The 13,939-nt window shown below is 55.4% G+C and overlaps 1 protein-coding gene across 1 annotated transcript; it reads right to left on the reverse strand.

The window, feature by feature from the left end:
* Window positions 1-1,678: 1,678 nt before the first annotated feature.
* trmt112 (tRNA methyltransferase activator subunit 11-2) lies at window positions 1,679-13,563 on the reverse strand. Its single transcript, XM_063036211.1, has 4 exons — window positions 13,384-13,563; window positions 7,653-7,754; window positions 6,605-6,697; window positions 1,679-2,060 (listed from the first exon to the last, which is right to left on the reverse strand). The coding sequence occupies exons 1-4, from the start codon at window positions 13,456-13,458 to the stop codon at window positions 1,959-1,961; spliced, it is 372 nt and encodes a 123-aa protein (XP_062892281.1). The 5' UTR covers window positions 13,459-13,563; the 3' UTR covers window positions 1,679-1,958.
* Window positions 13,564-13,939: the final 376 nt, after the last annotated feature.

Genomic DNA, 13,939 nt, shown 5'->3' on the forward strand with positions numbered 1-13,939 from the left:
GGGATTATTATCAGCGGTATATGTCGTGAAATTTCTTAATTTTGTGGCAGCAGTACAAGATAATATAGAAAAAAAAGTAAATCAATTATAGTAAGTATATTATATTAAATAGTTAAATTAAAAATAGTGCAAAAACAGCTTTTTTTAAAGTGAAGTAGTGTTCAAGGTTTAATGTCCATTCAGGAATCGGATGGCAGAGGGGAAGAAGCTGTTCCTGAATCGTTGAGTGTGTGCCTTCACCCCTCTCTCTCGCCGGCCCCAAGCGTCGACCGTTTACCGTTTTCCGTGGATGCTGAGTTCCCGCAGCATTTTGTGGGCGCGTTGCTCCGGATTTCTGACGCCCGCAGATTTTCTCTTGTTTCGGGTTTAACATCACCAGCTGCGTGCTGGGCCAGGGGGCGGGTTAGCGGGGGACACCCCTCAGCCGTCCCACCTTCTCGGGGCCCGGCTCAGGTTTAGCACGGACCTGCAGGTGGCCGGTCCTTCGATACAGAGCGCGGGCCATTCGGTCCTAACCCTGCCCTCGGGGGGAGGGGGGGTAAGCCTGCTGCTCTGAGGGCCGATCTGAGGAACCTGCACTGACTCCCTGTCACGGCTGCCCCACGAATCAACTGGAACCGTTGACGCGCGGTGACTGGAGAGATCTGAGGGGTGGGGAACAAGATTGTTTTTCTTTGAAACGGTTTTCTATCGACCGTGAATGCCCACAAGAAAATGAATCTCAGGCGACTTTGATAGTAAATTTACTCTGAACCCTGAGGAGGAGATTGAGGGATGAGGCAAGGCATTGGGGCTGACGGGGTATTTTTCCACCCTGACGTAGGACGGCGAGGATCCCATTGATCCTGTGAGGGAGAGAGAACCGACAGGCCTTTTGCAGATGGCGGTCGCGGTGGGCTGCCGTCAATGTGGCCACTTCAGGGCCTTCGGCGCCTGCTGGCCGACCCCAGCCCCGTTCTGGTCCAAGGGTCCCGACGGGTGGTGGCTGGGGTCCGGCGGGACGGACGTGCCTCAGTTGGCTGAGAGGCAGGGGATCACTGGGGGCAGAGAGGAGGGTGTGGACCAGGGTGAGTGGAATGAGCTGGGGGTTTTTGTGTGGGATTACAGAGAAGGGTGACCTGGGGAAGGGGGCAGGACAGGAGGGAGGGGGTGGTCTCTGACAGTGCGTCCTCAACGCTGCTCTCCACCCCTCGATACTGTTGGAGGATGTTACCAAAGTTCTGCGATTTATGGATCGGACTGTGGACTGAAGATCAAGTCGGTCTCTTTCATGGTTTTTTTGTTTCGTGGCTATCTGGAGAAGACAGATCTCAGAGTTGTATACTGCCTACATACTTTGATAATGAACGAATCTTTGAACCCACAGATCAGCAGAGATTCACGGACTGAGGCAGTGAAGATGAACGACGAGAACAAGAACTGAAATTCCTAATTCTAACTTTGGACGAGGCAGCCATCGTGTGCAAAGCAAGATCCCGAAGGCCACAGAGGGAGCGCGCAGCTGCCCTTGGGTCAGAGCCGCAAAGCCTTCTGCAGTCAAGCAGCCCCGACTGCGGCAACAGCGAGTCGGCGGTGGAAGGTTTCGCAGTCGAGTCTTTGAATGAGCAAAGGACTCTCGTTTTTAAGACAAATCGATTAATTTATTTTAAATAACGACTGCCCCTTGCAGCTGGGGCAACCCTTCCAACCCCCTCCCCCAGCCAGTTTTCCCACAACCCACAGCCACCCCGCCCTAGCGCCGCGCTCTCCCCGACATAGGCGTACGTCTGTTCTGACGTACAGGAGCGCAGCGGTTTCCCGGGAGCGCCACGTCCCCACGCCATGAACAGTTCCAGAGCTTCAAGCTGAAACAGGACCCCCCCCCACCCCCACTGGCCGTCTGGTACTGCGTTGAGGGGGGGGACACGAACGTCAACAGGGGAACCCAGATGGAGCTGGGCAATCATCGCGAGGGCGGATTAGGCCTCGTCCTCGTTCAACAGCATGTTTGGAATTCCTTTCGAGATGGGGAATTCTCGGCCAGATTCCGGGCATTTCAAGACTCCTTCCACTACCTCTACCTGGAACGACAAAAGCAACCAAGCTTAGAAGAGAGCAGCCCGAAACGACTGGGACACGTACGTGTTTCATCACGTACGCCCAAATGACAGAACGGAGCTAATGTGTTCTCCTCTGCCCCAAACCTGACCTGTTCCACAAAAGGCTGGAGGAACTCAGCAGGCCAGGCAGCATCTACCGAAAAGAGCACAGTTGACATTTTGGGCCAAGAGCCCCCACGCGACTCCCCTGTCCATTCGTCCCTCCCCCCACTGACCTCCCTCCCTGAACTTATCCTCGCAGGCGAAACAAGTGCTACACCTGCCCCTACACCTCCTCCCTCACTACCATCCAGGGCCCCAAACAGTCCTTCCAGGTGAGGCGACACTTCACCTGTGAGTCTGTTGGGGTCATATACTGCGTCCGGTGCTCCCAGCATGGCCGTATCGGTGAGACCCGGCGTAGATTGGGAGACCGCTTCGCCGAGCATCTACGCTCCGTCCGCCAGAACAAGTGGGATCTCCCAGTGGTCACCCATTTTAATTCCACTTCCCATTCCCATTCCCATTCCAATATCTCCATCCACTGTCAGCTCAGTAGGATGGAGGTTTTCCGTCTGGGTAGCCTCCAACCTGATGGCATGAACATCGATTTTTCAAACCTCTGGTAATGCCCCCCTTCACTATTCCCCCATCCCTGTTTCCCTCTCTCACCTCATCTCCTTGCCCGCCCATCGTCTCCCTCTCGTGCTCCCCCGCGCTCTTCTTTCTTCCATGGCCTTCTGCCCTCTCCTGTCAGACTCCCCCTTCTCCAGCCCTGTATCTCTTTCACCAATGGACCTCCCAGCTCTTTACTTCACCCCCCTCACCCTCCCAGTTTCACCCATCACCTTGTGTTACTCCCTTCCCTTCCCCCCCCACTTCCCATCTCTTCCCCCCTCCCAGTCCTGCCGAAGGGCCTCGCCCCAAAACGTCAGCCGTTTGCCCTCTCCCATCGACGGCCTGCTGAGTTCCTCCAGCGTGTTGTGCGCGTTGCTCTGGATTTCCAGCGCCTGCAGGTTCTCCCTTGTCCCTGGCTGGAGCCAGGCTGCCCCGACACCCCAGCCTGCGGCGTGAGCGATGGCCGGCGGGGGGAGCTGCGACGCCCCGGGCCTTCGCCCCACGGAACCGTGAGCCACGCACGGCGAGGCCGACGAGATCCACCCACAAACACCTCCAGAGCGTCAGACTCTCAGGTGGAGGGGTATGCCATTGGAAACACACTGGTGTCAAGAGAGCCCACCGTCATGCTCGGCTGGTCAGGATGTTCGCGACTGGGGCTTCAAGAGCAGTCAAAGACAAAAATCGCTTCAAAACATCAGACACAGAGTGAAGCTCCCTCACACCGTCCCATCACACGCTCCCTCCGCACCGTCCCATCACACACCCCCGGGGTCAGTACACCGTCCCATCACACACTCCCTCTACACCGTCCCATCACACACTCCCTCCACACCGTCCCATCACACACTCCCGGGGTCAGACACAGAGTGAAACTCCCTCCACACCGTCCCATCACACACTCCCGGGGTCAGACACAGAGTGAAGCTCCCTCCACACCGTCCCATCACACACTCCCGGGGTCAGACACAGCGTGAAGCCCCCTCCACACCGTCCCATCACACACTCCCGGGGTCAGACACAACGTGAAGCCCCCTCCACACCGTCCCATCACACACTCCCGGGGTCAGACACAGAGTGAAGCTCCCTCCACACCGTCCCATCACACACTCCCGGGGTCAGACACAGAGTGAAGCCCCCTCCACACCGTCCCATCACACACTCCCGGGGTCAGACACAGAGTGAAGCCCCCTCCACACCGTCCCATCACACACTCCCGGGGTCAGACACAGAGTGAAGCTCCCTCCACACCGTCCCATCACACACTCCCGGGGTCAGACACAGAGTGAAGCCCCCTCCACACCGTCCCATCACACACTCCCGGGGTCAGACACAGAGTGAAGCTCCCTCCACACCGTCCCATCACACACTCCCGGGGTCAGACACAGAGTGAAGCTCCCTCCACACCGTCCCATCACACACTCCCGGGATCAGACACAGAGTGAAGCTCCCTCCACACCGTCCCATCACACACTCCCGGGATCAGACACAGAGTGAACTCCCTCCCCCGTCCCATCACACACTCCCGGGATCAGACACAGAGTGAAGCTCCCTCCACACCGTCCCATCACACACTCCCGGGGTCAGACACAGAGTGAAGCTCCCTCCACACCGTCCCATCACACACTCCCGGGATCAGACACAGAGTGAATCTCCCTCCACACCGTCCCATCACACACTCCCTCCACACCGTCCCATCACACACTCCCGGAGTCAGACACAGAGTGAAGCTCCCTCCGCACCGTCCCATCATACACTCCCGGGGTCAGACACAGAGTGAAACTCCCTCCACGCCGTCCCATCACACACTCCCGGGATCAGACACAGAGTGAAGCTCCCTCCACACCGTCCCATCACACACTCCCTCCACACAGTCCCATCACACACTCCCAGGGACAGGGTCAGACACAGAGTGAATCTCCCTCCACACCGTCCCATCACACACTCCCTCCACACCGTCCCATCACACACTCCCTCCACACCGTCCCATCACACACTCCCTCCGCACCGTCCCATCACACACTCCCGGGGTCAGACACAGAGTGAAGCTCCCTCCGCACCGTCCCATCACACATTCCCGGGGTCAGACACAGAGTGAAGCTCCCTCCACACCGTCCCATCACACACTCCCGGGGTCGGACACAGAGTGAAGCTCCCTCCGCACCGTCCCATCACACACTCCCGGGGTCGGACACAGAGTGAAGCTCCCTCTACACCGTCCCATCACACACTCCCGGGGTCAGACATAGAGTGAAGCTCCCTCCACTCCGTCCCATCACACACTCCCAGAGTCAGACACAGAGTGAAGCTCCCTCCACACCGTCCCATCACACATTCCCGGGGTCAGACACAGAGTGAAGCTCCCTCCACACCGTCCCATCACACACTCCCGGGGTCAGACACAGAGTGAAACTCCCTCCACACCGTCCCATCACACACTCCCGGAGTCGGACACAGAGTGAAACTCCCTCCACACCGTCCCATCACACACTCCCGGGGTCGGACACAGAGTGAAGCTCCCTCCGCACCGTCCCATCACACACTCCCGGGGTCGAACACAGAGTGAAGCTCCCTCTACACCGTCCCATCACACACTCCCGGGGTCAGACATAGAGTGAAGCTCCCTCCACACCGTCCCATCACACACTCCCAGGGTCAGACACAGAGTGAAGCTCCCTCCACACCGTCCCATCACACATTCCCGGGGTCAGACACAGAGTGAAGCTCCCTCCACACCGTCCCATCACACACTCCCGGGGTCAGACACAGAGTGAAACTCCCTCCACACCGTCCCATCACACACTCCCGGAGTCGGACACAGAGTGAAACTCCCTCCACACCGTCCCATCACACACTCCCGGGGTCGGACACAGAGTGAAGCTCCCTCCGCACCGTCCCATCACACACTCCCGGGGTCGAACACAGAGTGAAGCTCCCTCTACACCGTCCCATCACACACTCCCGGGGTCAGACATAGAGTGAAGCTCCCTCCACACCGTCCCATCACACACTCCCAGGGTCAGACACAGAGTGAAGCTCCCTCCACACCGTCCCATCACACACTCCCGGGGTCAGACACAGAGTGAAGCTCCCTCCACACCCTCCCATCACACACTCCCGGTGTCAGACACAGAGTGAAGCTCCCTCACACCGTCCCATCACACACTCCCGGGGTCGGACACAGAGTGAAGCTCCCTCTACACCGTCCCATCACACACTCCCGGGGTCAGACACAGAGTGAAGCTCCCTCCGCACCGTCCCATCACACACTCCCGGGGTCAGGCACAGAGTGAAGCTCCCTCTACACCGTCCCATCACACACTCCCGGGGTCAGACACAGAGTGAAACTCCCTCCGCACCGTCCCATCACACACTCCCGGGGTCAGACACAGAGTGAAGCTCCCTCCGCACCGTCCCATCACACACTCCCGGGGTCAGACACAGAGTGAAGCTCCCTCCGCACCGTCCCATCACACACTTCCGGGGTCAGACACAGAGTGAAGCTCCCTCCGCACCGTCCCATCACACACTCCCAGGGTCAGACACAGAGTGAAACTCCCTCCACACCGTCCCATCACACACTCCCGGGGTCAGACACAGAGTGAAGCTCCCTCCGCACCGTCCCATCACACACTCCCGGGGTCAGACACAGAGTGAAGCTCCCTCTGGGCTGTATATCCCCAGGATGGAGGCGTCCCGTTGGCTGAGAGCCAGACAGCGCTGGGGATTGAAGGAGCCCATGGCCCTGGGTTTGTGACCATCACTGGGTAGCCTGCACCAAAGTGGGGGGGTTCTCACCCCACCGAGCCATCGCGTCCCCACCACTGGTACCCACGAGCCAGCAAGCCGGACCGTCAGATGGGGAGCTGGCGAGTCGGGGTCTGTGCCCTGGCGGCCGCGGCCCTCACCTCCAGCAGGACGTGATGTAACTTCTGCAGGAAGTCCTCGTCACTCTGACCCGCTTGCGGCAGCTCCTGCGGCAGCCCGTTCCGATGTCCGATCTGTACCCGGGAGGGGGCCGGAGAGTGGGAGGGTGGGAGGGGGGGAGGGGGAAGGGGCGTGGGGGAGACAGAGTGGGCGAGAGAAAGAGAAAAATAGAGGGAGAAAGAGAGAGAAAGAAACAAGAGAAATAAAGTAGAGGGAGGGCAAAGGAAAGAAAGAGAATTAGAGAGAGAGAGAGAGAGAACGGAAAACGGTGAGAAGCCATTCCCCACTGGCAGATTTTTCAGCCCCTGTGGGCAAACAGCCGGGACTGTTTCTGCACCTGCTCCCCGTCTCCATCGACATTAAATCCACGTCCCTTTGGCTGCACACACACAAAATGCAGGAGAATTCAGCAGGTCGGGCGGTGTTTACAGAGGGAGATAATCCAGTCTATATTTTGGGCTGAGACCCTTCTTCGGGACCAGGAAGCGGGGGGAAGAGGCCAGCATAAGGAGGTAACAGGGAGGGGAAGGAGCACAAGCTGGCAGGTGGTAAGTGAGACCGGGTGAGGGGGAGTGAATGATGTGAGAGGCTGGGAGGTGATGGATAGACGAGGAGTCTCGGCCCGAAACGTAGACGGGTTGCTCCTCTCCCCAGATGCTGCCTGACCTGCTGAGTCCTCCCAGCATCTTGCGTGCGACCCTCTAAGCTTCCAGCGTCTGCAGAGTCTCGTGTTTATCACCCCCACCCCCCCCCGGTGGTTCGGCCGCATGCCCCCGAAACAGTAATGGGCGCGAGGCGGGGAGCGGGTTTGGAGAACGAGCAGCGATCCTGTGCTGGTACTAAACCGGGTGAGCGCTCGCAGTCGTCTGCCCGGGGCGGGGTATCGAGAACTAGAGGGCGAGAGGGGAGAGATTTGACCGGCTGCTTGTGTCTTGCTGGGCCCCGGACGCCAGAGCGGCGGGCGGCGGGGGCTGGAGAGGAGGGGGCCCCCCGGGGGGAACGACGGCACGCCACACGAGGGGTACTCACGCTCTCCGCCGCCTCCACCAGTGCGTTCCACTCCACCTTTGGGATCATCCGCGTGATGAACTCCTGGTTGAAGTCCACGTTGTTGATTTTCACCTCCGAGGCCTTAACGTTGTTTTTTTTTTTTGGCGTGTGACGGGGGAGCGGGGAGAAGACAAGAAGAAAGGAAATCACTGAACTGGGGCGAGGGCACTGCTCCCGCTGAGCTGCGCGAGTGCACGGCCACGCCACAGCCGAAAGGCTCCCGCGCACATCGCCTTTGTCGCCGCGCGGCTGGGACTCGCTTCGATATGATGTTTTATTGAAGGGCTGCATAAAAATCTCCCGCCTGGAGCGATGGCTGGTGAGAAACGTCAGGTTGGGTGAGGGTTCTGTCGAATTAAAGGTGAGGGAGGTTGCCCGTCCCAACACATCACAGACACCAGCAGGAAAACTGGGTTTTAAAACCTAGAAATTACAGCACATTACAGGCCCTTCAGCCCACAATGTTGTGCTGACCATGTAGCCTACACTAGAAACCGCCAAGGATTTCCCTACCGCGTAGCCCTCTATTGTTCTGATCTCCATCTACCTATCTAAGAGTCTCTTAAAAATCCCGATTGTATCCACTTCCACCACCGTCGCCGGCAGCCCATTCCACACACTCACCACTCTCTGCGTAAAAAACTTACCCCTGACATCTCCTCTGTACCTGCTCCCCAGCACCTTAAACCTGTGCCCTCTTGTGGCAACCATTTCAGCCCTGGGAAAAAGTCTTTGACTATCCACACGATCAATGCCTCTCATCATCTTATACACCTCTATCAGGTCACCTCTCATCCTCCGTCGCTCCAAGGGGAAAAGGCCGAGTTCACTCAACCTATTCTCATAAGGCATGCTCCCCAATCCAGGCAACGTCCTTGTAAATCTCCTCTGCACCCTTTCTATGGTTTCCACATCCTTCCTGTAGTGAGGCGACCAGAACTGAGCACAGTACTCCAAGTGGGGTCTAACTAAGTCCTTATATCGGTGTAACGTTATTAACATTTTTTGAGGACTTACAGTGACTTGGTTCAACATTTTGTTGAATTTGACCCCTAAGACCATAAAACTTAGGAGCAGAGTTAGGCCATTCAGCCCATCAAGTCTGCTCCACCATTCCATCATGGCTGATTTATTATCCCTCTCAACCCCATCCTCCTGCCTTCTCCCCGTAACCCCTGACACCATCACTAATCAAGAACCTACCAACCTCCGCTTTAAATGTACCCAGCGACTTGGCCTCCACAGCCACCGGTGGCAATGAATTTCACAGATTCACCACTCTCTGGCTGGAAAAATCCCGCCTCATCTCTGTTCTGAAGGGATCTCCTGCTATTCCGAGGCTGTGCCCTCTGGTCGTAGACTCGCCCCCATGGTAGGAAACATCCTCTCCACGTCCACCCTGTCAAGGCCTTTCACCTGAATCGTCCTGGATTATAAACGAATCAACAGCCAGCGACGCTGGGACCCTGAACGCGGGTGACCTGACTCGCTCCAGGCCGAGCTGAAGTTAACACTCCCAGATACGCGGGGTACGAAAGGGAGTGACGGTGGGTAAAGCGGGCAGCAAACTGCCCCCGGTGACAGACTGAAGGGGTCTTGACGGGCGTGTGGTGGGACAGCAGGTGAACAGGGAAATGGGATGGGACCGGTGGGATTTCTCCGAGGGATGGTGTGCATTTAGCTTCACTTGCCCCGTCACTATATCGGTTCCCACAACCAACTGACTCACCTTCAAAGACTCCTCACCTCATACTCTCGATACTTGCTGTTTATTTATTTATTATTATTATTTCTTTATTTTTGCCTTTGCACAGCTTGTTTTCTGCACAATTGGTGAACGCCCAAGTTACAGTGGTTTTTTGTTGATTCTATTATGGTCGCTGTTCTGTTGCAGTTGGTGCCTGGCCAAGTGGTTAAGGCATTGGACTAGTGACCTGAAGGTCGTGAGTTCGAGCCCCAGCCGAGGCAGCGTGTTGTGTCCTTGAGCAAGGCACTTAACCACACATTGCTCTGCGACGACACCGGTGCCAAGCTGTATGGGTCCTAATGCCCTTCCCTTGGACCACATCGGTGGCGTGGAGAGGGGAGACTTGCAGCATGGGCAACTGCCGGTCTTCCATACAACCTTGCCCAGGCCTGCGCCCCGGAAACCTTCCAAGGCGCAAATCCGTGGTCTCACGAGACTAACGGATGCCTATATATAGCTGTTGCAGATGTATTCTCAGGGTTCCCACACACAGGGGGGGCTGTAAGCAGGAGGACTGAGAGGCTGCTGTTACCCCACCCACACACAGTGGGAGCTGTAACTGGGAGGACTGACAGGCTGCTGTGACCTCTCCCACACACAGGGGGAGCTGTAACTGGGAGGACTGACAGGCTGCTGTGACCTCTCCCACACACAGGGGGAGCTGTAACTGGGAGGACTGACAGGCTGCTGTGACCTCTCCCACACACAGGGGGAGCTGTAACTGGGAGGACTGAGAGGCTGTTGATACCCCTCCCACACACAGGGGGAGCTGTAACCAGGGAGCCTGCAGTTCATCATCAGGTGCCGTGCCCAGTTTGAGCTTTGACTGCCATGGCCCACACACTCCTGTTTTGGGTCAGGTGGATCAATTCATTGGAATTCATTTCCAGTTCTCTGGCTGCTGTCTCCATCATCATTTGTCTTTGCCTTCCTCTTGCTTTCTTCCCTTCAATCTTTCCCGTAATTACCATGTATTCTAACTCCTCTTTCCTAATCACATGTCCAATGAAGTTACTTTGCCTTTTCATGATCTCATACGTTATTTCTCTTTTTGTGTTTGCTCTGTTCATGACATCTTCGTTAGATATTCGTTTCGTCCATGATATTCTTTGCATCCTCCTCAAAAACCACATCTCTGCTGCTACAATTCGTTTCCTCATGTTACTAGATATTGTCCAACATTCTGAGCCATATAACATAACTGGATAAACGTAACATTTCAGTACTCTGAGGCGGGTTGCTATGCCTAGTTTAGTACTGGTCGGTATACTCTTCATTCTCGTAAAGGTGTCTTTTGCCATCCCTATTCTTCTTTTGATGTCCATGTCACACCTGCCATCTGATGTCACCCAGCTTCCTAAGTAGCAGAAGTTCTGTACTTGTTTTATGTCTTCCCCATTTATTCTCAGCCTGCAGATAGGATTCTCCTTCTTTTTGGATATCACCATACATTCTGTCTTTTTGCAATTGATAGATAGACCCATTTTTGCACTTTCTTCAACAATTATATCACTTAAGTTTTGCAGTTCTTCCTCCGTACTTACAATTAACACAGTGTCATCAGCATATCTGAAATTATTGATGTTTTCACCACCAACTTTGATTCCCAAGATGTCTCTTATTTTTTGTAATATTGTTTCACTGTACACATTAAACAAATCAGGGGAGAAAACACATCCTTGCCTAATCTCCCAGTGGCCACACATTTTAATTCCACATCCCATTCCCATTCTGACATGTCTATCCACGGCCTCCTCTACTGTAAAGATGAAGCCACACTCAGGTTGGAGGAACAACACCTTATATTCCGTCTGGGTAGCCTCCAACCTGATGGCATGAACATCGACTTCTCTAACTTCCGCTAATGCCCCACCTCCCCCTCGTACCCCATCCGTTATTTATTTATATACACACATTCTTTCTCTCTCTCTCTCTCTCCTTTTTCTCCCTCTGTCCCTCTGAATATACCCCTTGCCCATCCTCTGGGTTCCCCCCCACCACCTTGTCTTTCTTCCCAGACCTCCTGTCCCATGATCCTCTCGTATCCCTTTTGCCTATCACCTGTCCAGCTCTTGGCTCCATCCCTCCCCCTCCTGTCTTCTCCTATCATTTTGGATCTCCCCCTCCCCCCCCTTTCAAATCTCTCCCTCACTCTTCCTTCAGTTAGCCCTGATGAAGGGTCTCGGCCTGAAACGTCGACTGCACCTCTTCCTAGAGATGCTGCCTGGCCTGCTGCGTTCACCAGCAACTTTGATGTGTGCTGCTTCCCTAATGCCTCTCTTGATTTTCGTAAACTGACTCAAATGAAGCACAATAAGTTAGTTGAAATATTACAGGAAACTCTAGATCTATATTCAAAAGACCTCCGCCTAATCAGAAATCTGTACTGGGAACAAACTGCCGCTGTAAGAATAGATGGAGAAGTGAGTCAGTTTACGAAAATCAAGCCTGCAGTCACACCTCCCACACACAGGGGGTGATGTAAATGGGAGGGCTGATGTTATTCCTCCCACATGCAGGGGGAGCTGTAACCAGGGAGCCTGCAGTTCATCCATCATCATCATCAGGTGCCGTGCCCAGTTTGAGCTTTGACTGCCATGGCCCACACACTCCTGTTTCGGGTCAAGCGGATCAATTCATTGGTATTCATTTCCAGTTCTCTGGCTGCTGTCTCCATCATCATTTGTCTTTGCCTTCCTCTTGCTTTCTTCCCTTCAATCTTTCCCATAATTACCATGTATTCTAACTCCTCTTTCCTAATCACATGTCCAATGAAGTTACGCTGCCTTTTCATGATCTCATACATTACTTCTCTTCACGAAAAGACAGAATGTATGGTGATATCCAAAAAGAAGGAGAATCTTATCAACACACATCAAAGTTGCTGGTGAACGCAGCAGGCCAGGCAGCATCTACAGGAAGAGGCGCAGTCGACGTTTCAGGCCGAGACCCTAGTCCTGACGAAGGGTCTCGGCCTGAAACGTCGACTGCGCCTCTTCCTATAGATGCTGCCTGGCCTGCTGCATTCACCAGCAACTTTGATGTGTGTTGCTTGAATTTCCAGCATCTGCAGAATTCCTGTTGTTTGCGGAGAATCTTATCTGCAGGCTGAGAATAAATGGGGAAGACATAAAACAAGTACAGAACTTTTGCTACTTAGGAAGCTGGGTGACATCAGATGGCAGGTGCGACATGGACATCAAAAGAAGAATAGGGATGGCGAAAGACACCTTTACGAGAATGAAGAGTGTACTGACCAACACTGAACTAGGCATGACAATCCGTCACAGAGTACTGAAACGTTATGTTTATCCAGTTATGTTATATGGCTCAGAATGTGGGACAACATGAGGAAATGAACTGAAGCAGCAGGGATGTGGTTTTTGAGGAGAATGCAAAGAATATCATGGACGAAACGAATACAGTATCTAACAAGGATGTCATGAATAGAATAAGCCTGCAGTTACACCTCCCATACACAGGGAGTGATGTATACGGAGGGCAGATGTTAGTCCTCCCACCTGCAGGGGGAGCTGTAACCGGGGAGCCTGCAGTCACACCTCCCATACACAGGGGGTGATGTATACGGTGGGCAGATGTTAGTCCTCCCACCTGCAGGGGGAGCTGTAACCGGGGAGCCTGCAGTCACACCTCCCATACACAGGGGGTGATGTATACGGAGGGCGGATGTTATTCCTCCCACCTGCAGGGGGAGCTGTAACCGGGGAGCCTGAGCTGTAACCGGGGAGCCTGCAGTTACACCTCCCATACACAGAGGGTGATGTATACGGGAGGGCTGATGTTACTCCGCCCACATGCGGGCGTGGGAGAGCGGCAGGCAGGTTCCGGGGTCCGCCTTCGGTGTCGCACCGCCACCGCCAAGCCGAATGGCTCAGTAACACGCGGGACCCAGCTCCGTCACTCCCCGCCCAGCCCCAGCGCCAGCGCGGACCCCTCGCTCACCTGCAGCAGCAGCGGGTAGCCGCGGCTCACCCCGCGGACGTGCGAGCTCAGTAGGTTGTGCGTCAACAGCTTCATGATGGTAACACGCACAAAATGCTGGTTGCTTAGGCACGACTGACTGGAAATGGCGGTCGGTGCATCCCGTATCCCCTTCCTCCCGGAGTACCGAGGTGCCGAACATCCGTTCCCGTTGGGCACGGCGCCGAAGCCCCTGTAGCGCCGCGCTGTGCCCCGGAGGATGCAAGACAGTCTCGCAGCGCGGCGCCAACCCACAGCGCCCTCCGTGTCGGGGAGGGGTAACAGCGGACTGTGTAGTGGTCCTCCTGTTTACAGCGCCCTCCGTGTCGGGGAGGGGTAACAGCGGCTTGTGTAGTGGTCCTCCTAACTACAGCGCTCTCCGTGGCGGGGAGGGGCAACAGCGGCCTCTGGATCGGACCTGCCGGTGACAGCGCCATCGGTGGCCGGGAGGGGTAACAGCGACTTGTGTAATGAACCTCCCAAATGTGTCGCCCTCCATGTCGGGGAGGGGTAATAGCGGCCTCTAGTTTCCTCTTCA

Source organism: Mobula hypostoma, chromosome 30 (genome assembly GCF_963921235.1).
Source record: "Mobula hypostoma chromosome 30, sMobHyp1.1, whole genome shotgun sequence".
NCBI classification, from domain to species: Eukaryota; Metazoa; Chordata; class Chondrichthyes; order Myliobatiformes; family Myliobatidae; genus Mobula; species Mobula hypostoma.